The 27,569-nt window shown below is 43.1% G+C and overlaps 1 protein-coding gene across 1 annotated transcript in view; it reads right to left on the reverse strand.

Annotated features, from left to right (window-relative positions):
• The window catches only part of grin2da (glutamate receptor, ionotropic, N-methyl D-aspartate 2D, a), a 111,198-nt gene that overhangs the window by 75,960 nt on the left and 7,669 nt on the right, over window positions 1-27,569 (reverse strand). The window contains exons 4-5 of the mRNA XM_069168646.1: window positions 21,897-22,084; window positions 16,985-17,125 (exon numbers count right to left, since the gene is read on the reverse strand). Of these exons, the coding sequence (XP_069024747.1) occupies window positions 16,985-17,125; window positions 21,897-22,084 (329 nt within the window). The remainder of the gene's footprint in view (window positions 1-16,984; window positions 17,126-21,896; window positions 22,085-27,569) is intronic.

A 27,569-nucleotide genomic window follows, 5' to 3' on the forward strand; every position in this document is an offset into this window, starting at 1 on the left:
CAAAATGTGAGAAAAAAACAGACCTCAATTTGTGCATTTGTGCTTTTAAGGTCTTCTGTTGCTTATGTTTGATTTTTACTGTTTTATTACCGATTTAATATCGTCTTCATGCAGTTTTGAACGTGCAAAAAAAAATGTCTCTCTTAGACGTGAATAACTGTGATTCTGTGCACATGTTGCGTGGAGTCGGGACCGTGAGTGGCGGCTCTGGGCGTCAGACTGAGTGTGAGGTCTTCTGCACTATGCAACACTTCTTTTTTTTAGGTGTTGAAAATGGAACAAAAAAACCCACAAAAAAACACACCGTTCCATCTTCAAAGAGTCTTTCTGCTCGGCGGGGGGAGAGAGAGGACTCAGGTTGTCCGAGCTCGTGCTCAGTCGTGATCGGTGCTTTGACAGAAAGAGGCTTTGCTTGGGATCAGTCAATCGGTGTATTCAGCGGGGTGGCGAGGATTTGTCAACAGCTTTCAGTGTACAGTGAGAACGTAAAGTGTTTCCTCTCGGTAGTCAGGTTGGGTTTTGTCTGCACGCTTTTGACGGCCCGGCTGTGTCGAGGAGTTCATTTCACGTTTTTTTCCTCAACTGTTCGCCGGTAAGACTTCGTTATGTTAAAGGCATTTTCGGACCAAACAAGTTCTGAGGACGTATCGAGAGGAACTCAAAGAGTTTCACAGGAACTAAATAGGTTGAAGATCATAAATAGGAACTCCGAACTGACGTAGCGCGACGTAAACGGAGCGACTTTTGGTTCTCGATTGTCGCTTCACTTGGACGCCGGTGCGCTCGCTGTTTTTTTTTGCTCTAAATTTTCCTTTAATCTCATTTACTTTATCGCGGCACTGTTTCGCTGTGTGGTGCACCACCAGCGCAGGAAATCGAAGTCACGCTGTATCTCCTCTGACGCATAAAGACTTTTGTTGTTGGTCCATTTCAATCTCAACTGTTTCCTAGTTTCCTGTTTACACGGTGTTTTTAAACACGGCGGTTTACGTGTTCAACCAATCACTGTCCACTTACGTCACCGCAGTTCCTATTGGGTAAAAGCGTGTAACGGGTAAAGTACCTACCGAGGGGGAGGAGCTAGAAAGGCCTTATATTAGATGCTATTCATGACCAAATACCAATAGAGTGGTGGCTATATTTTCATCATGGATTGGTCCCATTGGGTTCTTCTCTTTTAGTTTGAGTTGGATTTCTATGCTCATGTGATGTTGCTCCGATGCTCTCGGGCCTTTTTGTAAAGCTATCAGCTGCACCGGTTGGTAAATCAATGCAGTGGACTCTCACTCTATCAGATGCAGTTGATTAAGGTTTAAATTTAACCCAACTTTTTATTTTACTTTATATATATATATATCAGGGCCTTCTGCTGCTAGAGATGTAATATAAATCGATGGATGAATGGATAAATATATACATAAAAAAATAAATAGTAGCCTTCTGCGGCAAATACTGGATGGGGTTTTCGCCAGCATCCCTCCCTCTCCTCCCTCCCTCCTTCCCTCTCCTCCTTCCCTCTCCTCCTTCCCTCTCCTCCCTCTCCTCCATCCCTCCTTCCCTCTCCTCCTTCTCCTCCCTCTCTCACTCTGTTGTTCTCGTATTGACTGAGATGATTCATAGTTCATCACTTTCCACGACCGAGCCGCTGTGGGCCCCGAGTCCCGTCCTCTGGACGCAGACGCACCCGCAGAGCTGTCTCTGCTTTTACACTGTGGAGAGTAATGTTTGTATTTCATGCTGCAGTGTGTGTGTGTGTGTGTGTGTGTGTGTGTGTGTGTGTGTGTGTGTGTGTGTGTGTGTGTGTGTGTGTGTGTGTGTGTGTGTGTGTGTGTGATGGAGAATAAGAGGCCTTTGGCTGAATCACTCCACACGAATGAAAGGTGGGTGACTGTGATCGGCGAGGGGAGGGGCGTCCTGACGGAGGAGGCGATCGTGGCTCCGGTGTGACTCAGATTCTGCAGCACAAGAATCTGCTCTCTGCGATTCAGTCGGGCCGTACGCGGCTCTTTGATATTCATAAATCATTACGAGATTCACAGTGAGGCGTTTTAAGATGTCGTGAACCGCTGCGCCGTAAGCAGCGAGGCGCCGGAGGAAGCTTTGAGGATAACTACTGAGGCGAGGCGGGAGGTCCAACAGAAACACAACCTGTGATCACGGATGTATTCGTTACTACGAAAGCTGCTAACAAAGCGTAAATTGTTGGAAACGCATGAGTGTTGGTCTTTTTTTTCTATAACAGCGAGCGAGCGGCAACAACACATAAGATAAATCAAAATATTTCAGTGGTTTATCTTCGAGACCTTTAAATCACGGTGATAAAGAGAGACTTTAAATGCAGGAGTTTAACTTTTAATAGAATATATTTGGTAAGTTTAGAATCGAGGACCTTTAACAGTTATTAGTAACACAGGTGCTTTCCAAAAGTCAAAATAAGCGATGTGAAAATAAATCCCTACTAGACGACACAATCTTGCGATCGTAATAATAACGAACGTTCAAGCAAACTCAATCGTTAAAACAAAGCCCATTGAAAACCACAATCTTTCCATATCTTTGACTAAAACTCTGCTGATGCTGAAACCCAACGACAGACAGGAGTCGGAGGAGGGAACCTGGTGTGAGAGTCGTGTGCTTTGTTTGGCCCACCATCCACCCCGACCTCCTCCTGCTGACTCCTGATGCAGCTCGTACATTTAGTGCTTTAAAAAAGAAAGACAGACAGAAAAGGACAATGGACAGAAGACGGAGAGCAGTTTAGTAACAAATGAACGTAGGACGAGACAACTGACTGCTGAATGAAACACGCCGTCGAGGCTGCGCGGTCCTCCGGGAGACGTCGCAGCGCAACTGATGAGTAAAGTTTGTGTAAATAACATGTTTGTTCAGAGCGGATGATGAATGGACGGGAAGCCCACGAGAGCCGCGGCGCTGTAGGTGTGTGACAATGAAATGAAATCAATATGATCTAAGGTGCACAGCTCGCCGCTCGAGCCTTCACTGTCTTATAAAGGACGAGGAGGAAGAGGAGGAGGAGGAAGAGGAGGTGCAAAGAGGAGGAAGCAGCAGTCAAGGAATAAAAGGCAGAAAAAAAGAAGAGAATAGAAAGTAGAAGATAAAAACGGAGATGATGTTTGAAAGGAATCTGCCTTTGGTATCTGGTCTGGAGCAGAATAATTAATTTATGCTTTTAGAGATGGGCGATAAAAAAAAAAAAGATCCTGCTGACAAATAAGAAATTATTCATGTGGCCGAAGCTTTGATTTCTCTGTGTAGCCGAGGCGAAAGTATTTGGCTTTTTAAAAATGGGATGAAAATAGGCAGTGCACCACTTCAGCATGTTGATTCTGTTAGATTTCTGATCCCAAACTCACATTATCTCTTCTGTCACTCACTTTCCTCCTCTTCTCCCTCTTCCTCCTCTTCTCCCTCTTCTTCCTCCTCTTCCTTCTCTTCTCCCTCTTCTTCCTCTTCCTCCTCTTCTCCCTCTTCTTCCTCCTCTTCCCCCTCTTCCTCCTCTTCTCCCTTTTCTTCCTCCTCTTCTCCCTCTTCTTCCTCCTCTTCCCCCTCTTCCTCCTCTTCTCCCTTTTCTTCCTCCTCTTCTCCCTCTTCTCCCTTTTCTTCCCCCTCTTCTTCCTCTTCCTCCTCTTCTTCCTCTTCTTTCCGTCTCATGTACCTCCCCTCCCTCTTCCGATCCTCTCATCTCTTTTCTCCATCCAAGTCTATCAATCTCTCCGTCTTTTTACTCTTTTTTTTTTTTTTTCCCCGTGTCTGTCTTGTCCCAGCGGGGTTGTCATGGCGATGTGCACAGCTCGGCTTTACATGTGTTTTTTTTTGTTAGCGCCGTACATGTCCGGGGGGATGAGCTGGAAACGCGGCAGCGGAGGCCAGAGTGTTTGAATACAGCGCGGATAAAGAGATGAAGAGAAGGAAGGGAATTAATTACAAATTGTAAAAACAAAAAAATGAAGGAAAAGTGAGGGTTGAAGGTGATGCTGATGAGAAAGAGATGAAAAACCTTGATGTAGTAAAAATGCGACTGGCCTCTAGCTGCACGGTAATCCAGCGGAAATGACCAAATACGACCCTCTGAAATCTCCTGTTTGCAATCCTGAGAGTTGAAAATATTGCACCTACATTGTGATTTGACTGCTCGAGCGTGTCGCCACCTGTGACATCCAATCGGTGAATAAAGCTCCGCCACATATCCTGTAAAACCTCGAGGATGCACGAAGCTAGCTCGCAAACCCTATAAACACGCATAAGAGAAAAAATGTAAAAACTTAGTAGATTACAAATCTCTGTAACGACATGATAAAGTAAACGTGTGATTAAAATGTATGAAAGTTCCGTAAATTACATTATACAATAGCATTATTATTAATAACATTAATTTTAGAAATTTAATAAAGGACTGTCAAGGATTAAATTTAGTTTAGAATTAAACATGGGCAATAAAGGAGTGTTATTAAATACCTGAAAAGCAGTGAACTCTTTTTTCAAATTGTCTCAAGAATGTGAAATTTAATTAAAAAAAACCTGCTTAGCTTAGCAAAAGTTTCAAGTTGATATTTTCACCAAATAAATGTAGTTTTTGGGTCTAAAAATGAGGTCGATGAAGAAGTGTCTTCAGCTGCAATACCAGCGAGTGCCACTAGAGGTCGGCTCCAAAAAGCCTCCGGCTCCATAGACTCCCATTCAACTTCTCTCATCAAATCCAAAGTGAATAAAATGTGTCCATCAGTTATCTCGGTGTTGTTAGCTAAAGTCACTCCTTCTTATTAGTTTTCTGGAGGTCCATCTGAAAATAATCCCTCATTCATTAGAAAAGAAGATTCAAGAAGACCTGTTTTTGGGGGCGTGTCTGTTTGATTGACAGGCCTGTGGTGCAGTCAGGTTACAGCTATTGGTGGGCGGGACGTAGTATTGTCAGGTTTCCGATCAGATCAGTCAGATCCACCGCTGGCTCCTCCCCCAGCTCGTCCAAATATGGTCACTTCCTGCTCCGAACTAGCAAAGATGGTGACGGACAGAATCTGAACTGGAGGATTCGTAACGTTCACAAACCAACGTCACTGCTGGTTGACGCTTGGTTCTGACTTCATTTGGAGTATAGAATTGATAGCCACCAAAAAATAATAACAATACAGAAATTTGTTTTAATTAAATCAACATCACAGCAGATACCTAAATCCTAAATTATTTTTTCCTCCACTTACTGTTCAGCAGCAACACATAAAAAATGATTCGTCATTGGAGGCCGGTGGATGCTTTTAATGATAACCCATTAAATTCTGTTAAATCATCGATTTCAGTGTGAGGTCAAAACATGATTAAACATCAACAAAACAAATGAGACACAGAGAGATAATTAAGGAGGAAGACGTCGGGGTGAGTGTTAAAGGACAAGAATGGAGAGCGAAGGGTGATGAGGAAGAGCAGCAATTTCAACATCAAACGATGTCGGGAGGAATTTAATGCTCTTTTTTTTTTTTTGCGGCCCCATTTGCATGTTCATAAGCAGGAGTGGCAGCTCTTGTATTAGACGCACACAAACAGACGCTCGTGTGAGAACTTCGCTGCCATCATCACACTGATGCGACTGCCTTCATTAGCGCTGATAGGACAGGTCGCAGCGAGGATAACGAGTGCATCATCTGTGTGTGTGTGTGTGTGTGTGTGTGTGTGTGTGTGTGTGTGTGTGTGTGTGTGTGTGTGTGTGTCGACAGTATTCACACTGAAGGCGGCAGAAGTCACGGAGCCGGAGGAGATCCGCCACCGCCTCCGGCGTTACTGACAACCGGCAATTTAGCATGCGGCAAATGCGCGTCGGTGAGCCAGTTCAGACGAGCCGGGCGAGGTGCTCTGAGTGACAGTCAGGTTTCAAAAGGGGCGGAGCTTCACTGTCCAACGACCGAAGAAGGCGCGTCGGGTCCGCTGCGCAAGCGAGGATGGCTTTCGTGGGGTCATCCACCGTGTCAACACCGAGTTGCACTGGGACGTTCAAGGGGGAAAACATTTAGTGCTAATGGCCTGATCTGTGGCGCCATGGCAACAAGCTCCTCGACCGCAACAGCACAACCGTTGCTCCCCACCGACCCCGACTCAGCGGATTTGGCTCCCTGTGACCAAACGCTTTTTGTGCGTAACCCAAACCACGGGCGCTAATTCAGGAAGCATTCCTGTGGGTTCTCGTCAAAGGTCAGAGTTTACAGCTCGGTCATTTATGTCTTCACTCACACATCCTGTTTCAACAATAGCTGCATCACATCTGAGAGATAAGATGCATTAAAGTAGGACATTTCTCTTATTCGGGGCTCCTGGACGTCAGCTTGGAGTTGGGCTGAGCCATGCTGGCTTACTGAACTCATTAAAGTTAGTAGTGCATGAGTGGGAGAGATCCCAGTGAGTGAACTCATCCACACCCTCCTCTGCAGTCGTTCAACCAGCCAACCTCCTTCAACGATGAGTAATTTACAACTCTGACCGCGGTGGCTTTACGCCTACTTGGTGTCCAGACAGCAGACGATGATGCAGCCCGGTATTGCGGAAAAACGTGACATAGACACGCCTTGCTCTGTCCCAGGTGTGAAAGCTACACGTTTTCCTGGTCGTGGAGGAAAACGAAACCTACTGCATGCGTACAGGAAAATTAAACCTACGGCTAAAAATAAAATAAAAAACATGGTCGGGGTTAAGAAACTAAACAACTCCAGAAAAACGCCTCCTGGATTCAAACCTCATCGTCAAATGTCTTTTGTTGCGTCTGATTCCACGTCACATGACATTTACATGCATGTAAGTTCAAAACTATGTAACTTTCACGCCTCGACGGCCCAAAGCGTGGCTATTTCACGTTTTGCTGTAGCGGACCGACGCGTCTTTTTCAAGCTTTCCCATCAAAAGACTTTTTTTTTTTTTAGTACAATGAGACTTCGAGGTTTTTTTCCAACTGTAGGAAGCTCGTTTTACTTGTCGCAAAAAAAAAAATCACAAGGTAGATATAAAGTTATTTACAGAAGCAGCAACGGGGAGATCGAACATCTGCATTTCTGTCACATAACTGTGCGTAAACACACGTGCGTATGAACGTATTTACTTGAGTGTGAACATGCATATACATGTTATTTTTCCAGTCAGTTTCACTTTCCACCTCTCTTTGCTTCTCCTCCCCCCCCCCCCCCCTTTTTCCTCTCCTCCTGCCCGCCTCCATGCATTATGCATCCAAATCCAATTATCCAATTTGCATGCAAAACGACGCATCAGATGCCTTCGTGGCCGCGTTTCCTCCGACGGAGCCCCGAGACGGGAGACAAAGACGGGCAGGAGAGCAGCGTCGATAGGTAGATGGATGGAAGGAAAAGGGAGGAAGGGGAGGGCGGGTGAGGTGGGCGGGGCTGATTTAATAAGGGAGAAAGGAGAAATGAAATATGAGAGAGATGAACAAGTGGATGGGGAGGGCAGGAAGATGAGAGGGAGTGGCGGGGAGGAACTGATGGAGAATGACTGATTGAATAACAAACTGGAAGCAAATTATTTAACGGAGCTATCAAATAAATGAATGAAGGATTTAATTATTCAATTAATCAATCAATGGAAATTTGGTTTCAGAAGTCGGGTCTTATTTTTTGTAGTTTTGACCGTCATTTCCCGGCTAAACTTATTTAAAAGGAGAAGATGAAGGCAAAGGGTAAATTAATTATGCTAATTGTCTGTTCGGTAATCACAGTTTACAGATTAACTCCACTGTGGTGTTCAAGTCATTACCAACATTTTGGTTGCCTTCAATCTGTTTCTTTTTTCCATCTTAAAGTAATTTGCTTGCAATTATAATCGTAATAGTTTGCAACTCGTCTGATTATCTGATTTATTGTGTTTTTAGTAATGGTGCCACGTCCCCAGAGCTCAGCAACTATTGTCGAGACTGCATTTATACAATTCTGTTGTCCTGTTTAATCCCAACACTTAATATAAATCTCACCTTCATGCAATCTAATATTCAATGATTTACATTGTTGTTAGAAATAGAATTGTCCTTTAAAGGACAGTTATTAGGCTTAATAATACAAAACTAGCAGTCACGTATACATTTAGAAAATTTGTGATCAGATTTTTTCAGTTTGTTGGGATAAAAAATATTTTCTTGAAAAGTTTTCTGATCTACTGTTTGATGAATGTCTTTTAATTCCCTTATTAGTGAGAACACAACAACCCTACGAACACTGACTCTGTAAGTAAGTGAAAAACCATCAGACGACAAAAATGCGGTGAGTTCCTGTATCCGTTTCAAATTAAAAGCCCCTGTTTCAAAATAAAAGCCCTCTAGCTTCTCACGCACGGTCCAGTCATACACCAGATCTTGTTTTTCTCTATTTTCTGCCCCTTCATACTTTTAACCAGCTCAAATTCATGATTTGTCAAAGCTAAATTCTTATGTCAGCGTTCTTGTCATCTCGATTCTGCTCACGTTGCGACGAATGACTTCCTGTCCTCCAGAAAACAGTCCCACCGTACGGACTACATTGACACTGATGTGTCATCAGCGAGTCGGACCACGTCCGAATGAGGACCGTCTGATCTGAAAGCAATTTCTGTTCTCCGTGTGCATTTACATTAACGTGCATTTTTCCTTCCTCGGCTCATTACGGGATGCATTCAGCTTCCCATCTACCTTAAAGCCAAATCATTCCTCCCGCTTCACAAAATAGAGTGAGACAGTAAGAGATAGGGAACCCAATTCGCGGTGCTGTTCCTGTACAGAAATCCTCCCCTTGTATCTCGACACCGTAGATCAGCGAAGGAACCTAACAGAGTCAATTTCCTTCCAACACAACTGTAATTTTTGGCAGAAACCCACTTGATCTGGCGAACTCAAGACTGTTGAAGCCTTTTGTCAGATTCAGCTGAACTTTGAGATGCATTTTAAGCATCAAACGAGGATTTTTTTTAATTTTTTTTTGCTCCCCCGCCATCACTGACATTGGAAAGCATGCCAGGATGGAGAGAAAGAACTATTACAGCATCAAATAACTGCTCTTCTGCAGGCAACCATGAAACCTCGAAGGAGGATGTGCTTTTATAAGTAAATGTTGTTAATCTGTATTGTTTTCTTTGGATAACGGCCATAAATTACAAAAAAAACTGTTCACTTAAGGCAGAAAAAGTGCCCTTGAAAGTTCACAAATGAGGTAATTTAACGGCAATGAAGACCTTTTCAAAACCAACCCAGTATCACAGCAAAACGTGAAATAGACACGCTTTGCGCTGTCTAAGCGTGAAAGTTACACGTTTTTCTGTGTTGGAGGAAAATTCAACTTACTGCATGTGTAGAGACGTGATAAACAGGAAAATGAAAGTTAAAGCTAAAACACGTGTTTGGGTTTTAGGAAACAAAAAAACCAACTCAACAAAAACGTTGCCACATCCTGAATTCGAACCTCATCGTATGTGACTAACACCACCAGACGGCCTCGGTGACATGATTCCGCGTTTTTCATGTTTTCAAAACGTGTAACTTTCACGCCAAGACAGCCCCCCCAAAAACGTGGCTATTTCACATTTTGCCATGATACTGGGTTGCTCAAAACAAAAATCGCAACTCTACAATTTCAAATAACTTTGTTTTTGCGTTTTTCACTGTATTCGAAAGACATGCTGGGAAAAAGAAAGTGTGAGAGCCTCGGGAAGACTGAGCAGCATATATTGTGGAAGCTCGTCACATAATTGGCCATAGCGGATGAGGGGAGACGAAAAGAAAAAAGCATTAGAGCGGCCATTACCCCTGGCAGATCCATTAACAAAGCCTTGGTATAATTAGGCAGTAAAGTCAACCCTCCTTTTTTAAAACCCCCGAAGCCCACTTTTCCAAACTCATTCTGGGCTCGCCCCCTCATTGGTTCTTCCCGTCGCACTAAATTATCCCGACATGAGTCATGAAACTGTAAGTCGACTCCCGGGGGACACATTTTATGTATGTTCAAGGAGAGGTGACGCAACATGATGGGTCAAAGCTGCTAGTCGCGGGTAGCCGAGGCTAGGTCAAAGAACCGAGCACAACATATCTACATGTCTTCAGACTACTGAAACGTGCAGTCACGATGAGACGTAAGAAAAGCAGCATAATTAGACTGGCTGCAGTTCGTTTTTAATAAAAAGGCAAATGTTAATTGCTTCTCTATGACCCCCCCCCCTCCCCTCCACCCCACCAGGTTCACTACAGAGTCCACTCCACTAACTGTGGTTAGTAGAGACGATGTCTCGGTACCGGACCCGGAGCTGATGTCGGCGTGGCTCCACGTATTTTATATTCAACGCCTCGTTTTTAACGTGAGACAAATACGAGCGCACGTGGTCCGTTAACTGACAGCGTGTCTCTTTCTTTGGGTCGACTGCACGTTGGATTCAGTCCAATTATCCTCGGGTCTGTTTTGGGCCGGTTCTGAGCGTCCTCGGTTAACTTTCACACTGAACTCCTCCTTATCATGTCAGTTTCAGGCAGGAGGTCCTCGGGGCCACAGTTACAATTATACATGCAAATCATACACAGCGCCAACCAAGAGGGATGATCTGAATCTGCTGTCTGCTGCAGTTAGAGAGCTTTAACAGATACCGTGTGTTACAACACTGATGGCTCAGCTGGTTGAGAAAGAAAGAAAGAAAGAAAGAAAGAAAGAAAGAAAGAAAGAAAGAAAGAAAGAAAGAAAGAAAGAAAGAAAGAAAGAAAGAAAGAAAGAAAGAAAGAAAGAAAGAAAGAAAGAAAGAAAGAAAGAAAGAAAGAACGAACGAACGAACTGAACGTGTGAGAGGAAGTGAAAGGAGAGGAAGAAGAAGAGTAAAAGGTGTCTCAGCCAATAATGAACAGACAGGAAGTGAATGTGTGAGTGAGGAAGAGGAGGAGGAGAGAGAGAGGGAGGGAGGGAGAGAGAGCGAAATAAAGAGAGAGGGAGAGAGAGAGAGAGAGTGGGAACACCGGGTCGGGAGACAGGACAGATGGGGAGGTGACGAGCAGACATGTTGATGAGCAACACGGGAAGGTGTGAAAAAGAAAGACAGAGAATGACAGACGAGAAAAAGAAAGAAGAAAAAAAACACAGGATGAAGAGTCCTCACCCTCCTCACCCTCCTCACCCTCCCCCGTCAGCCTCCCCGCCTCTTATATACAGTCCAAACGAGTGACGCAAAGTCATGCAACGGCAGCAGCTAAAAGAAAAGCGAACGTTTGATCGATGAGATCCGGGACGACGTCGGTGGTTTCGACCTTTTGAGCACAAATTATCTTCTTTAAATGACAGAAAACTCATTTCAGGTCTCCGACTGCCTGAAATCATCAACGGATTGAATTTTCCAGGACTGAAACCTGCATGTTTCACACCGGGGTTCTGGACTCATTTAGACTGTTCATTATTTATATATATACATGATATATATTAATACATGAATATGAACTGTTTAGTTCCAGCTGAAAAACACATCTCACTGCAGACGTCTGGTTCCAGAGGTGACGAAGACTTCATGCTGAATGAATCCGACCACGCTGGGGTTATTAAAGAAGTGAGACTGTGACACTCCTCCGCTCCAGAAGAGCAGTCGGTTCCTCCTGAGGGTTGGAGGTGAGCTGAGTCGTCCTCCTCCTCCTCCTCCTCCTCCTCCTCCTCCTCCTCCCCCCCCCCCCCCCCCCCCCCCCCCCCCTGCTCTTTTTCCCACCACTTCTGATCCTCACTTCCTCCTCATCAGTTCTGTCTCAGTACATTTTTATATTCAACTTTTATCATTTGGGGGAGAAAACTACGTACAATATTAACAGTTCATTTCTCTTTGTCCCGGCGACGTGACGTCCTACATTTTTTTTTTTTTTTTTTTTTTTTAAACACCATCAAATGGAAAAATATCCACCTGGTCGGAGAGCTTTTACACGTCAGCTAAAAGTTGCTGTTTTATTCTGAGGCCGTTTGGGCTCTCGAGTCCTGTCGGACGATAACGAGACGTGAAATATCATCTGCGACGTCCAACTCGAGTGTCCTGTCTGTGAATTTCGAGGCGTACGAGACGTCAAAAACACTTCGGTTCACAAATAATGTGAGAGAGAATTTCACAGCTTCCAAAAACGATGGTGGCAAAACATTTCAAACTTTGGCCGCAACGATCAAAGATTAAACAAATACAGCATTCAAGCAGGAACGGGTGCTTTTGAACTGCAGCTATTTTAGCGTCCTTTAGCTCATTGTTTTGGTTGTACTGGTCCATTAGCTACAACACTTACACGAGGTAAATGTGTGAGGACTGTGTGTCTGTCGGCTTGTCAGAGTTCATCTAACAAGTGGTCATAAATATTAATATTAATATGTAAAATATTGCCCTTTGAAGCCCCTTTTCGTTATTTGATTCCCTTGAATTTGACAAGCTTACAGGCGTTTTCGGTAAAAAAAAGAAAAAAAAAAGACATTACACTGCTTAAACCTGCTCTTTTATATTTAACAGATCTACGGTAGTTTTACAGACTTTACATTCAGCTTTCCTTTCGTCTATTTTTGTCACCCAAGTCATCATTTTACAGCCAAAAGCTTTTTGAAATTGATGTTCTCTTGCATGTTTGCAGCTCCAAGAAAAAGCGTCTCCAACTGAAGTACTTCTTTGTCAACGTTTTTTTTTTCCACATCTCTTCTGAGCCTCGTGTGTTTTCACGCGTTCATTCGCTTCATCACGACGCCTCAAACTCTGCCGCCGTTGTTATTTGCTGGCGGACAAATCACCGTTATCATCATCATTATCTCTTCTTCTCCCTCCTGCATCTCCCTGACGAACCTCCATCTCACAATCTCACATCCTGATTTTTTTTTTTTGGTGTTGCCAAAGTGTGTGAACACGTGCGAGCTGCTTGTTCAGGAGGATTTTTTTTTTCTTCACATCTGTCTCAGCTGTTAGAGCACACAAAGAGCACAAATACCGAATAATGGAGATTGTTAGGCAGCAAAACATCTCTGAAATGTTTCCTTCTGTGTGGATGTTGTTTTCTAATGTCTATGAAAGGATAACGCAGGACGTCTATGTGATGATTAATGGTAACATGCATCACGTGTCACCTCCTACTCTAATCTTATTATTTAAGAAACAGAAAGTCCCTTAATGGAAAAGATAATTGACAATCTGAACTAAGCGTTATTATCTTTTAATTATCTCCTTTAGATTTGCTGACCGGGCGTTCTGTCTGGTTCGTTCAGGAGTATTCGGGAGCGAGTCGTTGGCAGGCGTTCAGCTCCGTTAATCAACAAGAGGATGTCACCGATTTAAAAAAAAAAAGGGTCTAACTATTGAAAACAGACATGTTTCAGAAGGAGACGCACGAAAAAAAAGGTGAAGACGTCAATCATTGTGGGACGTTTTATTCCTACGATGACGAGCTGTCTGCGAGCTCTTGATCAAAACGAGGTTAAAGTCTGAACGTGAACAAGCTTCAAGTTTAAAGGAATATCAAATGGTGTCGTTCTGCTTCCTGGAAGATGGAGCAGCTGTGAGCTTTGACTCGTCCTCCTGAGTCCAATCCCGTCACAACCATCACGTTAGTGAACTGTCAATTTTCTGATTTGTCATTTCCTGTTCATTTCATGCCACTATTTAAAGTAACATCTGATTAGCAGCACTATGATGAGCAGCCTCATTTTTTCACTTGACTTAAAACCACACAAACCTGTATCACGGCAAAGAATACAAATAAAACGTGAAATAGACACGCTTTGGCCTGTCTAGGCGTCAAAGTTACACATTTTCATGTAGCGGACGAAACTGAAACCTACTGCAGGAAAACAACACTCGTGGTTAAACAATAAAACAACTCAACAAAAAATGTTTATCACCTCCTGAATTCAAACCTCATGGTCACATGACATTTACGCGCATGCGAGTTTCACGCTTTCAAAAACGCCTCGACGGCCCAGAAGCGTGTCTATTTCACGCCATGATACTGGGTGGAACCACAGTGTCCACAGTGGTGCAGTTTTTATTTTGTTTTTTTTTTGCAACTAAATTCGTGATTTTAATGTCAACAGATGCTCATCGAAAGGCAGCTTGTTGAATATTAGAAGCTAAGCACCTCGAGATAAACTGTTGGTGGTGCTAATTAATGTGCCGCAACGAGATGACGTAATTAAAAAAAAAGCACCAGACAAACATCAAATGGTGAGAAATGTGGATTGTGCAAAAATGAATACAGCGGCTCAAATAATTAATCATTCATCACTTACTCATAGAATTGCAATTACACCATTTCTATCAACTGTAGTTACTCATTTCACAATTTTGAGGTACTTGTACTTGAGTAATACAGTTTTATTCTACTTAATATACGTCTAATGTAATCTGGGGTTTTGCAGAAACATCTTTTTTTTTTTTCGTGTAACTGCTGTGAATGCAGGCTGACAACAGATAAAACATTCACAGTCCTTCAACCTAACAGAGGGCGAATTTTTTTTTTGATGGTTGATGCCAAGTGGAAATGCACCAAAAAAAACAAAAAACATCACATGGATTTGTGTCAAAGCGCCTGTTGTGTTTTGAGGAGGTGATTTAGAAAAAAGGTTATCTGTATTTCCCCTCAGGTGTAACTACACAGTCTGAAGATCACAGCAGCTGAATGACACTGAGTTTAGCACCTCTGTCACATAAAATAAATAAAATGCCTCCAACATTTTCAAACACAAACTGTTGTCACCGTTATCTGATCCCTGATCAGTGCCAACGTCGTGCTCGCGTTGCTAAAATAAAAGTGTTTAGAGGTGAATGAGGTCATAATTGTTTTTTTAAACTTGTATTTCTCAGACTCCCATGAGCCCCGGCGGCCCGTCACCGTGACAGACAGCCTGATTGAGAGCATGCAACAAAAAACGGCGGATTTCTGAAGGGCGTGAAATGTTTTGCCGAGTTTAAAATGAACCCGCTCAGCGGGGGGGAGGGGGAGGGCGGCGCTGACCGTCCATCTGCAGAACAACTTGTTGTCTGTGCCGGTGGAAGATTTCCTGACGTTGTCATCAATCTGTCATATCTGCACCGATCTGTTGTCATTTTTTTTTTTTGCACCTGCTCTGCCTTCAAAAAGCCTCGATTTCAGAACTCAACAAGCAGCTTTCTCTGTTAACTTTAGATATTCAATTCATTTGGCAAAACTTTTTTTTAGCCCCTCTGGGAAATTTATAAGAACAAAAATATTTCTGTGATGTGCAGCATTATTGATATCAAAGGAAGTGATTACATATTTATTCCTTTGCTTAAAAAAATAAAAAATAAAAAAATTATTTCTTGCTTAGCAATTTCTTTCCAATTCACACAATTTGACGCAAAAAAAAAGAAGAAAACTCACTTCAAACTCTACAAATTCCGCGACAAATTTTTGGAATAAATCTCACAAAACCAATTCTGCGTAACCCTGAAAAGATTGATTTAATCTAAAGAGAGTCACATCTCTTAATGAACAGTATGTCCGCAGTCGTTTTTTTCATGCATTTTATTCCACACCATCTCGGTTCATTTGTGAACGCGGTTCGGGACCAAATGCGTTCGTCAATATGAGCCCGAGTCTCCAGAGCCGGTGCAGCAGCAGGTTAGTCAGACAGCTCCTGTAACCCTGACAGCTGAGAAGAGAGCAGAACCCGACGGTTCCCAGAGGACGGCGAGCCGGAGAGCAGCAGCAGTCAATCAAAACTTGGGGCTTCTGCCGTCCTGCTCGTTTTCCCCCTTTCATATATTTAAACTCCTGCTGCATGCGAAAGGCAAATGATCTCGCGTATACAGTAAATGCTGCGCTTGGATGTTTTTGCTGCGAGCACGTGGGAATCCATATATTTATATACACGACTAAAGAGTTTGATTCATTTTTTTTCACTGAAAAACATGAATTTTGTGTGAAAACGTATATTCAGCTTCAATTATTCCTTCGCTGATGTAAACAGACATTTCGAAACATTAAAAAGCAACTCAACAGCAGATGAATATGCTGTTTTTGATGACATCACTGTCAGGTGAGCACCTCACCTGACAAAATGGATTCACATCTATATATTTTACCATTAATACGAAGACTGTTTTCAACTAACAGACAGACTGATGCGCGTAGTCTTCAAAGTAAACATTACACAACATAACTCTAAGATGGATTGATTCCGATAGTTTTAGCACCTTCTTTTTTACGTTTCTTTTTTAGTTTTTATTAAAATCCACGACAAGTTTTATAAAAAAAATTTTTTAAAAATAGGCAATTATTTCTTCGCATCACTGAGGCATATTCAAAGTAGTCCAAGTAAGAAGGCCTGCTGGGAAATGCTAATGTGTTTCTCCAAGATTCCTCACTTCCTGTCATTCTTTATAAACTTTCCACCTTTCAGCAAGAAGCTCCTGAGCTAACGAACCAAAGGTTAGCAGCAGTGTGTGTTTTAGTGCCAAAGAAATGACTTGCAATGTCACAAAAAAACATCACTTTCACTGTGACATGACCCAGACAACAGAATTACTCATATAGTCACAACTACAAGACTAATTCTTTCTACAGTTTGTGAATGCACCACAGTGTCTGGCTGTTTGTCAGCTGACTGTGACCCACAACAGCGTTGCCGAGGCTGCAGAATCAATAAGCTCTCAGTGTCAAGGTCTTTTAACCGTGACACACAAAGAAGTGCAGATACAAAACTGTAAAACCACAGCAAGAAAACCATTTTAAATATCAGTCTCATTACCAAAATACAACTGCAGAAACACTAAAATGCAGGTTTTCCATCAGTATCCAACCTGTAAAATGTTCCCTTGCAGAAATACAGCGGCTGCTTTCAGGCCACAGTGACTCAGCTCTCCGGGTTTGCTCGATTAAAAGCTGCTAGTCGCTATTTACTTTCCCGTGCTGTTTGCTGTGTGAATGGCATCGAAATTCAAAGTCACCCCTCCTCCTCCTTTTCCTCCTCTTGCTCCTCTTCCTCCCCACCCACCCGCCCGCCCGCCCGCTCACCTGATTCTGTCTGGCACTCGGTGGGTGTTGTTGCCGTCGGTCTGACAGTTGCCGGCGTACTGCGCCCGGCTGGTGGCCCCCTGGTCCCTCCGCAGAGCCATGGCCCCGTGGGTGAGCACAGACACTCCCTTGGCAATTCGCCTGCAGGATCATAGCAGGAGAATAATATGAGACGGAGACACGGGGACGGGTTTTTAAAGGTCTTTTGTGACGCTGCTGCCATGCAGAGACACGCAGCAGCCGTCTGGGGGGAGGACAGTCGTTGCTGCTTGAATAACTTCAGGACAACGAAAACACAACAACGCTCAAACTTTCAATTCGTGAGCAAAAAAATGCATAAAAATGAATGGACTCTTTCACTACTTCAAGCTCGAAGTGGGCAGACATTTTTAAAGAACATCTTGGCAGTATAAATTCTGGGTAGCTTCGACAAAATGAAAAGTAATTACATCTCACTGACTGCAGCATTGTCCAGTTTCAGAAAGCGACGAATCGAGACTTAAAATGCAAAATCCAGAACGTCTCCTCGTCGGCTCGGCGTCTTCGCTTTCATATGAATCATCACAGATCAACCGGGCCGAGATATGCGAGTGTATTGTCTTGATGTTTGGATATTAAAGGGATCCTGCAACACTATATTTTAGTGAAAGATTTTCAGGTGGACAATGACATTCGGGTATATTGGTATTCGCTGCTGACACCAGTAGGCTTAAAAACCCCATCCAAAGAAATCCATGTGGTGTTTTTTTTAATATGCCACAAGAGCAAAATAAGCAACACTGTGACTTTTGGAGCTGCAGTAAAAGTGTGCAACCCGGTATCACGGCAAAACATAACATGGACACGCCGGTCCGCTACAGCAAAAATGTGGAATAGCCACGCTTTGTGCCGTCTAGGCGTGAAAGTTACACGTTTTCCTGTAGTGGATGAAAATGAAACCTATTGCATGCGTAGAGACGTGTGACTTACAGGAAAATTTGACTTTTAACAAAAACACGTGATTGGGGTTCGGAGAAAGGAGTTGGTTGGGGTTAAGGAAAAATAAAACTATGGTTTGGACTTGGAAAAAAACAACAGCTAATTAAAACCGTCATCACCTCCTGGACTGCCTGGACTGGCAGTCTGTGACTAATGCCTCCAAGCCACCCCCTCATTCCTCCGACTACAGCCAAAAAACATCCCGTGGACTTGGTCTCAAATGACTCAAAATCACATGACATTTACTTGTGTGTAAGTTTCACGCTTTCAAAATGTGTAACTTTCACGCCTCGACAGCCCAAAGCGTGACTGTCACGTTTTGGCCCCGTGCTTGGTTTAATAAATCAATGCCATGAGGAACTGGAATCATTTCTCTGAGGAGAAAAGTCTTTCTCTGTTCTGTGCTTTATGTCAGACTGAAGATGTCTTTTTAATATCAAGTTGCTATATAAAGTACGTTAGAGCTGTATGTTCGCACAAATGTTTCATCTGTGCATTGCTGTTTTTGGTGTTTTAAAAAGCTCCCTCCAACAAAAACCCATGAATACTAAATCTGGAGAGATAAACAATCCAAACGGCTTTGACACATTGGGAGGAGGTTGGCCGTATCATTAAAAAATATGATTTAAAAGTGACGGTTTATAATGGCCAAACAGTAAACCCTCCATGAATGTGATTACTGGACATTACTCAGATGAGCAGCTGATGAATGGCCCAATGATGCTGAGCTATGAATAAAGCAGCTGATATTGATGGCTATTAGCTAATTTAAGCCTCAGTACAACACCAGAACATCCACTGTCTAAATTTATTCGTGTGTCAAGCATCCTGAGTTCCAAATAAAATAAATATTTGCCGACTCTCACTATCTGTCTGAGGACAATTTAATAATAGATCAGACTTTGATCTGCGAGAAGATTTCACAGCGAGAGACTAAAAAGGCGCCGCTTTTTTAATATGGGGCTCAACTCTGATTTGTAACTCTATTAAAAACAACACCAATCACTGCTGACATCCTCGATACATGACGCCGGGATTTATTATGTAAAGTAAACATTTAAGGCCGACAGTAAGCTATCGCTCTAAATCCTGACCACGACCTGACCTGCAGCAGCCGGGCCGAAAATGTGAAAAAATGCAAAAACTCCGAAAGTTTTGGCTTAATTCGGTAAATTAGCATTTCAAACAAGCAGCACACAAAGAGATGAAGGACCCACCAAAGAGAGAGTTCAAGAGTTCAAAAGTAGAGTGTTCAAAAAAAAAAAAGTGAACCATCATGAATTCCCCGTCACGGTGTCTTCAGGAGGTGTAACGCGCCTCCAAAACGTTCTGTTCCAGCGAATAACACCATGCTGCTTGTACAGGAAGGGAGAAACGATGACGTGTTAAAATATCTGGAGTCAGCTAACGAGGTTGGATTAAATTTTACATTTGTGGCTTGACAGAGCTGTTAGCTGTGTGGTGGAGCGCCCCCGTTAATGTGGTCACAAAAAAACAACAAATCACAAGCGTCATGTTTTTTTGTAAGTATTTAGAAAAGCTCTGTGGAGAATTGATCGGCTCCACCAGAGAAAAGGACACGGCCACGTATCGCTGAGCAGAGGCAGGGATTATCGTGTGAGATGCATTCAAAATATCTAATCGCATTAATTTGGAGGAAACGTCTGGTGTATTCGTTGCACCATAAGAATCCATTGTGCTCTGGTCAGTTGTTTAATGGTGCGTTCAGGTGTGATCAACTCAGTAATTTGGGAAATCATACGGGCGAGTTGTTATTATCACGTTGTTTTATCAACCGGTCGAGTTCACATCAGACACAAACCAAAGGTCAGTGGTGCAGGTATCATTAGCTAAATGAATAAAGCATCTAAATTCTTATCATATCCAATACTTTCAGTTACTTGCAATTATTCCAGATTGTTTTTTATCATCCAAGAAGGTTTTTTTGTAGCCTGCATGGATATCTGAGTCCGTGTACGTTCAATAGAGAATCGTTTGCAGTCGTTCCCTCGGGTTAATTTCAACCCATCAGCATGTGCCGAAACCAGCCGACTCTGCCGCCGCGGCAACTACATAAGGCCAAGGTGACCAGAGCGTTTTCCCCAAAACACAAATTGTTGTTAATGGTAGTGCCAGATTTGATTAAACACAAGCAGTGGGACGAAATGCTCAGCGTTTATTCTGTGTTGAACTTGACTTTGGATAAAACCATAAAACGCTGCACTCGTCACCGTCACCTTTTACCCAGCCATCCAATCACAGTGAAGGAGCGTCGGGACAAACGCACTTAACCACCGACGCTGTTCGCCGATTAGCCGCCCTTTCAAAGTGGCTAAACGAACGCTAATACGTGCAGCACATCCAGACTCATTGAACTGCTTTAATAAAGTGCACCTTCCTCCTGCTGCAGCTTCCTTTATGACAGAGGTGGATTTAACAGTGAAAATCAATAAAGGATTGTCCCTTTCACCTGGATTCACTTGGTCAGTCCATTTAGATTAGATTAGATGAAAATGTAATGATCCCTGTGATGAAATCAGGTCGGAGGATACGTCTCGGAGGCAGCCGGTGGTCGTAAAAGTGTACAAGGATGCGTCCTTGTGTGCTGCATCGAAAAAAATAATAATCTGTTTTTAGGGCTGAAGAAGAGAAGATTTATTTTCTCACTGATGCTCATATATTTTTAAAAATCATAAAGGTTTTGTTTTCAGCTGCTTCGAGGCTCTGGACTGCAGAACTCCATACAAGTAAATTCTCAAATGAAGTGAGGGCAAATAAAACAGCAAAACTGGAACTGCATGAAGTTTCAGGAATAAAAATAATCACACAACACGCTGCATTATTTTACACGGTATCACAAAACGATGCAAAGCCTTTCTTGTGCTGTATATAATCCTTTGAGGTAACGCAAACGAAGCGGCACTCAAAGTTTTAAAGAGCAATAGTGACACTTTCATGTTTTATTTGAGGAAAAACAAAGAGATCACTGACTGAGTATCTGCGTGGTTTCAAAAGACAAACACTGCCGCTTGGAAATTCATCTGACAATAAAAATAGACTGAATAGATTTAAAGAGTCCTAAAAAACATTCGCTTTTAAATTAAGCCTTTGTAACTTTTTAAGGAATGAATAAAACAATCATCTTTTTACAGGCAAAAAAAGTCAAATGACACAATTTTGGTTCAGCACTTTGGTTTTGTTAACATATACTCGTTGTGTGTGGCTATAATCTGATTTTAGCAAACTTCAGAAAGATAAATGATGAGCAAATAGATTCATTCCTGACTTTGAAAAACCTCTGATGAAAAGTTCCAAACTTGAGGTACACCTACTTATTCTGGAAGACCATTTTATACGGCTAAAAACTCAGAGAACAGCTAAGTAACCTTTAAATTAGGAATCACAAATCTGTATTCAAATAAATGATGATGATTTCATCTGATTATGACCATCTGCATTTACACTTGGTGATAAAATGCACTGTAATTGCTTTGATTCAACTCAGAATCAGGTTAAATCTCATTATGCAAATTAGGAAGTAGGCGGAGTTGAAATAATTGTCAACAAACAAACATCCTGTAAGGAAAATGGTGCTGCTGTCTTGGCTTTCATTACTTTTCTAATGTCAAGGAAGGTGTTACCTGTAGATTTTTGGCTTGTTTGAACTAGAAAGAAGAAGTGTATTGACCTTCATTCGTGTTAAATGGACCTGTGGCCAGTATTGAGCAAAAGTTTGCCTCAAGAAATATCAAGCCCACTTATATTTTGTACTGTTCTTCCCCATAAATTAAGGAGCACATAAAAAACAAATCCTCATTGGAAGGTAAAAATCCCTCGTGTAACATCTTTAAAGTCGTATTTCTTTGGGCCAACAGAAACCCTGTTTCAGTCCCACAGCGAGTGACACTTAGAAATTCGAAAGGCTGCGTGTTACCTGCGCGGCTCGTCCCTCCAGCCCTGCGGACGGATGGCAAACAAGGCCTTTGGTAGTCCCTCGAGGCCCAACCCAGACAGAGCCGGTCCCACGGCAAACCACATGTGACTGGGCCCGGCCTGACCCGCTGCCCAGGCTGCTCGGAAAATCAGCTCGGCCTCCTCCAGGGAGCAGTACAGCAGACGGACCTGGAGGGGGGAAAAGGGGGAGAGGGGGGGAGGACATTAATGCAGGAGGTGGATGAAGAGAGGAGGTTTGTCGTCTCTTCCACTTCTCAAAAGCAGTTGGAGGCAGGTTTGGGATCCCGGACGAGCCCCCAAATGTCGTAGAGAAACTGCTGTGAACAAACCTGGATTCAAAGAAAGACACAAAACACCTGTTGTGTTTGTCAAAATCATATTAATATTATGTTGATCAGCATAACATGGAGAGGTTTCTACAACCAGCTCAAAGTTAGTGACACAAATACACTTTTTTGTATTTAAACAGAGAATGTACATAGTTTCATGGTCTCATCCTTTCCTCACTATTTACAGAGCAGAAGTCTTTCCAGTGAGCACATCAAACTTTGCAGGGAAGATAATTGTTTCTAATTAAGGACCTGGGCCTCTGACCTTTGACCTCTTCAGGTTACACATGTACACTTCTTAGATCGAGTCACATTTGCATGTTCTCATAAGAATAGCCTTTGACAAAGACAGAAAGTTCCTTTGAGAAATTCATCACAAATGAAGATGAATAGATATTCAGTTATGAACAGTGCGGAAAACGTAAACTTCTTACCACGTTTACTGTCGCTAAGGTAACGAGGACGTAAAGAACCAAGAAAAGTTGCCAGGAAGGAAAGAAAAGAAGCAACGATGAAGTGCCAACGGAGGAAGAGCAGACGGATGGATATGGAGAACAAAACAGGAAAAAATTTCAATATTTCCACCCCATTTTTCATCCTCTTCATTTCTTGCTGCTCGCTCCCATAATGCCCTTTCATGTTTCCTTTACAATTATAGATTACAGTCATTTATACATCCATATACACTTATACATTAATGCCCTTCTTTATTATTTTTTTTTACTTATTTTTTTAACACAGCGAGCCGCACTTGAAAAATGAGGCCTCTTCGGTCGGCTTGCATTTCCCCTTCATACATTATTAAAGACCGGGAATTGTGAACGGAGGAAAGGGGGAGCGAGATTAGAAAGACAAAGTGAGAGGAAAAAGACGTGGAGCTGGAAGAGTGTGAGACAGAGGCTTTAGTGTGTGTGTGTGTGTGTGTGCGTGTGTGTGTGTGTGTGTGCGCGTGTGTGTGCGTGTGCATGTGTGTGTGTGTGCGTGTGTGTGTGTGTGTGTGTGTGTGTGTGTGTGTGCATGTGTGTGTGTGTGCGTGTGTGTGTGTGTGTGCGCGTGTGTGTGCGTGTGCATGTGTGTGTGTGTGCGTGTGTGTGTGTGTGTGTGTGTGTGTGTGTGTGTGTGTGTGTGTGTGTGTGTGTGTGTGTATGTGGTACTTCAGATGATTACTCAGAGGAAGCACTCGAGGAAAATTTTTGCAACACAGTTTTGCGAGACAATTGACGACCTTATGAAGCCGAAATCCGTCAAACACCCGAACGTGTAAAGCTTCGTTAACGCCGGGTGCAGCCAGCAGGAGTGTGTGAGTGTGAGTGTGAGTGTGTGTGTGTGTGTGTGTGTGTGTGTGTGTGTGTGTGTGTGTATGTGTGTGTGTGTGTGTGTGTGTGTGTGTGTGTGTGTGTGTGTGTGCGTATGCCGCCACATGCCGCACACTCGCGTCGGAGAGTACGGCGAGATGACGCCGATCCCGCCCACTCAGCGGACGGGCGGGCGCGATCCAGGTCGGCGTGCTCGGTCACCTGTCAATCACGTCCTACGAGGAGTCGGTGTATATTTAGACCTCTTCACACACGGCGTCTCTTCAGCCACGAAGCTTGTCGCCCTGCGCGGCTGGAGTTAAACGTCCTCCTCCTCCGATTGTCGGGGAGAGCGAGGCCGATGTTTCCCCTTCCCTTCTTTCCGCCATCCGTCAAGCGGAGGTGTAATTTGTTATAATTTCGAGCCATCAATCACTTTGTTGGTGCGGGTTTCTCATTTTTCAAATGCCAGACATCTCATTTTGGAAGAAAAACGTCTCATTTAGATCCGCGTGGGTCTTCATATTTTATCGTGACAGAGCTTGACGGCGTCGACGTCGGAGTTCGAACGAAGGAAGTCTCTTTGCAAAACGGACAAACAGAATCATTCGGGTTGAGAAGCAGACTTTCATTTCATTTTGTGCCGCTAAATTTTGTTTTCGTTAAATCGAGTTGAGGTTAAACCTTCAGATTTGATCCCTGACGACCGGCATCGACGGCCATCTTCGGTTTTTCACATCAGGAGTGTTGTGCAGCGCTGGTATGGATCAAAGTTAAAGAAAACTTACACGTCTGATTCATTTAATGGTCAATAAATTATCCATAATGAAATGAGCCCTTGTATTATTTAGCTGCACTAATTACGTTAGTATATTATACAGTATGTGTGAGTTTATCATGCTGTATAAACAATAGATCAAATGTATATGTACACAGCTCATTTCTGGAGTGGAATAATCTGGAGTTTATAAATTTGCATTATTGGTCCTGACTGAAATGTGTTTCTGTGCTAAACTATAAAAGCTCGTATTGATTTTCTGGTTAAAATCACAATCTTGTTCCCCTGTTCTTCGATTGGTACTGATTTAAAGAAATCAAGAAAATCCATAATGAACAAGTGACACGTTGAACGGTCAAGATTGATTCAGCATTTTTAGTGCAGACTTCAATGCAGCTGAGGAGGAAGTTATAAACACATCAAGTGATGCGAGGTCGGACGTTAATCACCGAAACCTCAGAAGTTAGCTCGTGTTGCGGTCTGAAAGTCTGAAAGAAACAGCATCGCACTCGTAGTTCCTGTCGGTGCCGTGCTTCGGCTTTTCGTGCATCGCTCCCTCTGTAAGGATTCGGACACACAGTGTCTTGCAGTCTTGGTTACCAGTCGCGACGCCGAGATACAAATCATCATCAGCTGACGCCTGCGGTTTGCTAATTGACGACGGCAGGCTTTGAAGTAAAATAAATGGCCCGTGCAGCGCTGCAGCCTCCCCGGTGCCGCGGAGATTACGCATAAAAAGACACATAAGATTAATAAGGTTGCGTTCGCCGCGACAGCCGGTTGTCAGGACAGCCAGGAGTGTTTATGTTTGCCGAGCAATTCTTCGGGGGCACCGGAGGCTAATTTCAATTTCAGGTGTAAATGAAATACAGATTGTTCATGTACAGATACCGTCTGCTCGTGATACATGTTAATGTACGATGACAAAGAGGGGGGAGGGGGAGGGGGGGAAGGGGAAAGGGTGGGAGGGGGGAGAGCAGCAACGACAAGCCTCAGCAGGGAACTGTTCTTTCTGTCTGAATTAGACTCATATCAGCACAGATGAAGCAAATTTAATCAATGACTCCAACACCAAGTGTGTGTGTGTGTGTGTGTGTGTGTGTGTGTGTGTGTGTGTGTGTGTGTGTGTGTGTGTGTGTGTGTGTGTGTTTTATACTTGAACTCCAGCTGCCGGTGGAAACATTAAGAGGTCGTACCCTTTGGTTTTTCAACAAATGATGAAGCTTCACGGGAGGATTACGTAACGGTTGTTGTCTCGGCTCGTCTAACACACAGACTGTAAATAAAAGTGTTCGTAGCTCATTCGTTCTCATGAAATACGAGGTCAAGACCTTTTTTTCCATCATTTATCTCGGTGTTGTTAGCTAAAGTCACTCCTTCTTATTTGTTTTCTGGAGGTCCATCTGAAAATAATCCCTCATTCATTAGAAAATAAACTTCGGAAAGGTGGGCTTTTTTAGGGGGCGTGTCTGTTTGATTGACAGGCCTGTGGCGCAGTCAGGTTACAGCTATCGGTGGGCGGGACGTAGTATCATATAGTTTACAATTAAATCCACCGCTAGCTCCTCCCCCCAGCACTGGTATTTCATCACTCATTGATCACTTATCCAAAGCAGACTGAGGAGCAGTAGAACAGATCAATTTCACCAAGACGGGAACAAATTCAGATGATGTGCACATCATACAGCTGGGGCTGTTTGAGATTCACAAATAGATGATTTGAAACTTGTAAATACACATTCTGCTGCTTGGAGAATTTTGACTACGGTCGTTTGAGGTCATTCCACCAAAATCAGACGGAAGAATTTTTGCGAGTGCAACGAGGCCGTCTGAGTGCAAGAAGGAGGGATTAAACCGGCGCACAGGAAGTCTGAGCACAAGAAGGAGGGATTAAACCGGCGCACAGGAAGTCTGAGCACAAGAAGGAGGGATTAAACCTGCGCACAGGAAGTCTGAGCACAAGAAGGAGGGATTAAACCGGCGCACAGGAAGTCTGAGCACAAGAAGGAGGGATTAAACCGGCGCACAGGAAGTCTGAGTGCAGACAGTTTTGAAAGACAGCTGAGCAAACCCTCGAGGAGGCAGCGACTGAAGAAAATAACAATGTTAGACGGCGAAAACAAGAAATCGTGCTCTCTCTTGACTTATGACATCGATATACTCCCGTAGATTTAGTTTGTATTGTCTTGAAAACATGAGTGACACTTGCAACAATTGCATTTTTAGTAGCGATTAAACGGGGAAAAAAAACAACAACCCGAGAGGTGAGAACTTGGAGACGCCCGTTAGGACTTCAACAGGATATCCAGGGTTGATTATGCAAATTCATACTGTGGACTTCCGACAGGAGATCTCCCGTCTTTTCTCAGGTTCTCTCAGGTTGGCGTCTCCTCAAAAAAAGGGATTACTCTTTTACTTTTTCTAAAACTGCCCGATGGTGACTTGGCGGAGATGAGCCAGTTCACACCGCGATAACTTTTCCGTGCAACGTTTCAAAAATACTTTTGTGTGGTCTCCAGTCTTTGGCCTTTTAGAAATGGGGGTAAATACAGAAACAATTACTGGAGCTATTTTCTTTTTTTTTTTTTTCCAAGGACATGCACTCATACTGTTGTTGAAAATACCAAATTTAGATGGATGATAGTGACCCTGGGGCTGGAGGGAGCAATACACAAAGGGCAATATTTCATTGGGAAAATATAGAAAACAAATGAAAAAAAAAAAAGGAGACATCCTTGGAGACTAACCAAAAATAAAAAAAACTGCATCCCTGGCTATTTTATGTTTTCTATTGTTGGTGTGGAAGTGGAAGGTTTTAGCGCGGAGCATTTAAAAATAATTCAGCAGCCGCTGCAGTTATTTTGTCCTCCGCTGACAAATAAATACATTTTAGTTTGAAGTGCCGGCTGAACCTTAAAAAACAATCAGTGCGTTTGAAACCAATTCTGACACCTCGAGCTTTTAAACAACCTTTAAATCAACAGAAAAAAATGACCGTTAGTCAATGTCGCTTTGACTTTTAATGTCCCAACAAAACCACCAATAAAAACCTTCGAATGTGTCTGCTGACCTGCAGCTTGACACTTTATTATTTGTTTGTTTTTACATCTGGATCCAGATGGTGTGAAATATATTCCACCATTTCTTAAAATATCCTTTAACTGAACGCTCTCGTCTTCTCAACAACAACAACAAAAATGGAAACGTTTCCACGTGGCCATCCAAAGCCCCGTTCACTCCCTCGCCGTTCC

Source organism: Embiotoca jacksoni, unplaced genomic scaffold (genome assembly GCF_022577435.1).
Source record: "Embiotoca jacksoni isolate LCO1_2020_lvr unplaced genomic scaffold, fEmbJac1.0.p SCAF_41, whole genome shotgun sequence".
NCBI lineage: Eukaryota > Metazoa > Chordata > Actinopteri > Embiotocidae > Embiotoca > Embiotoca jacksoni.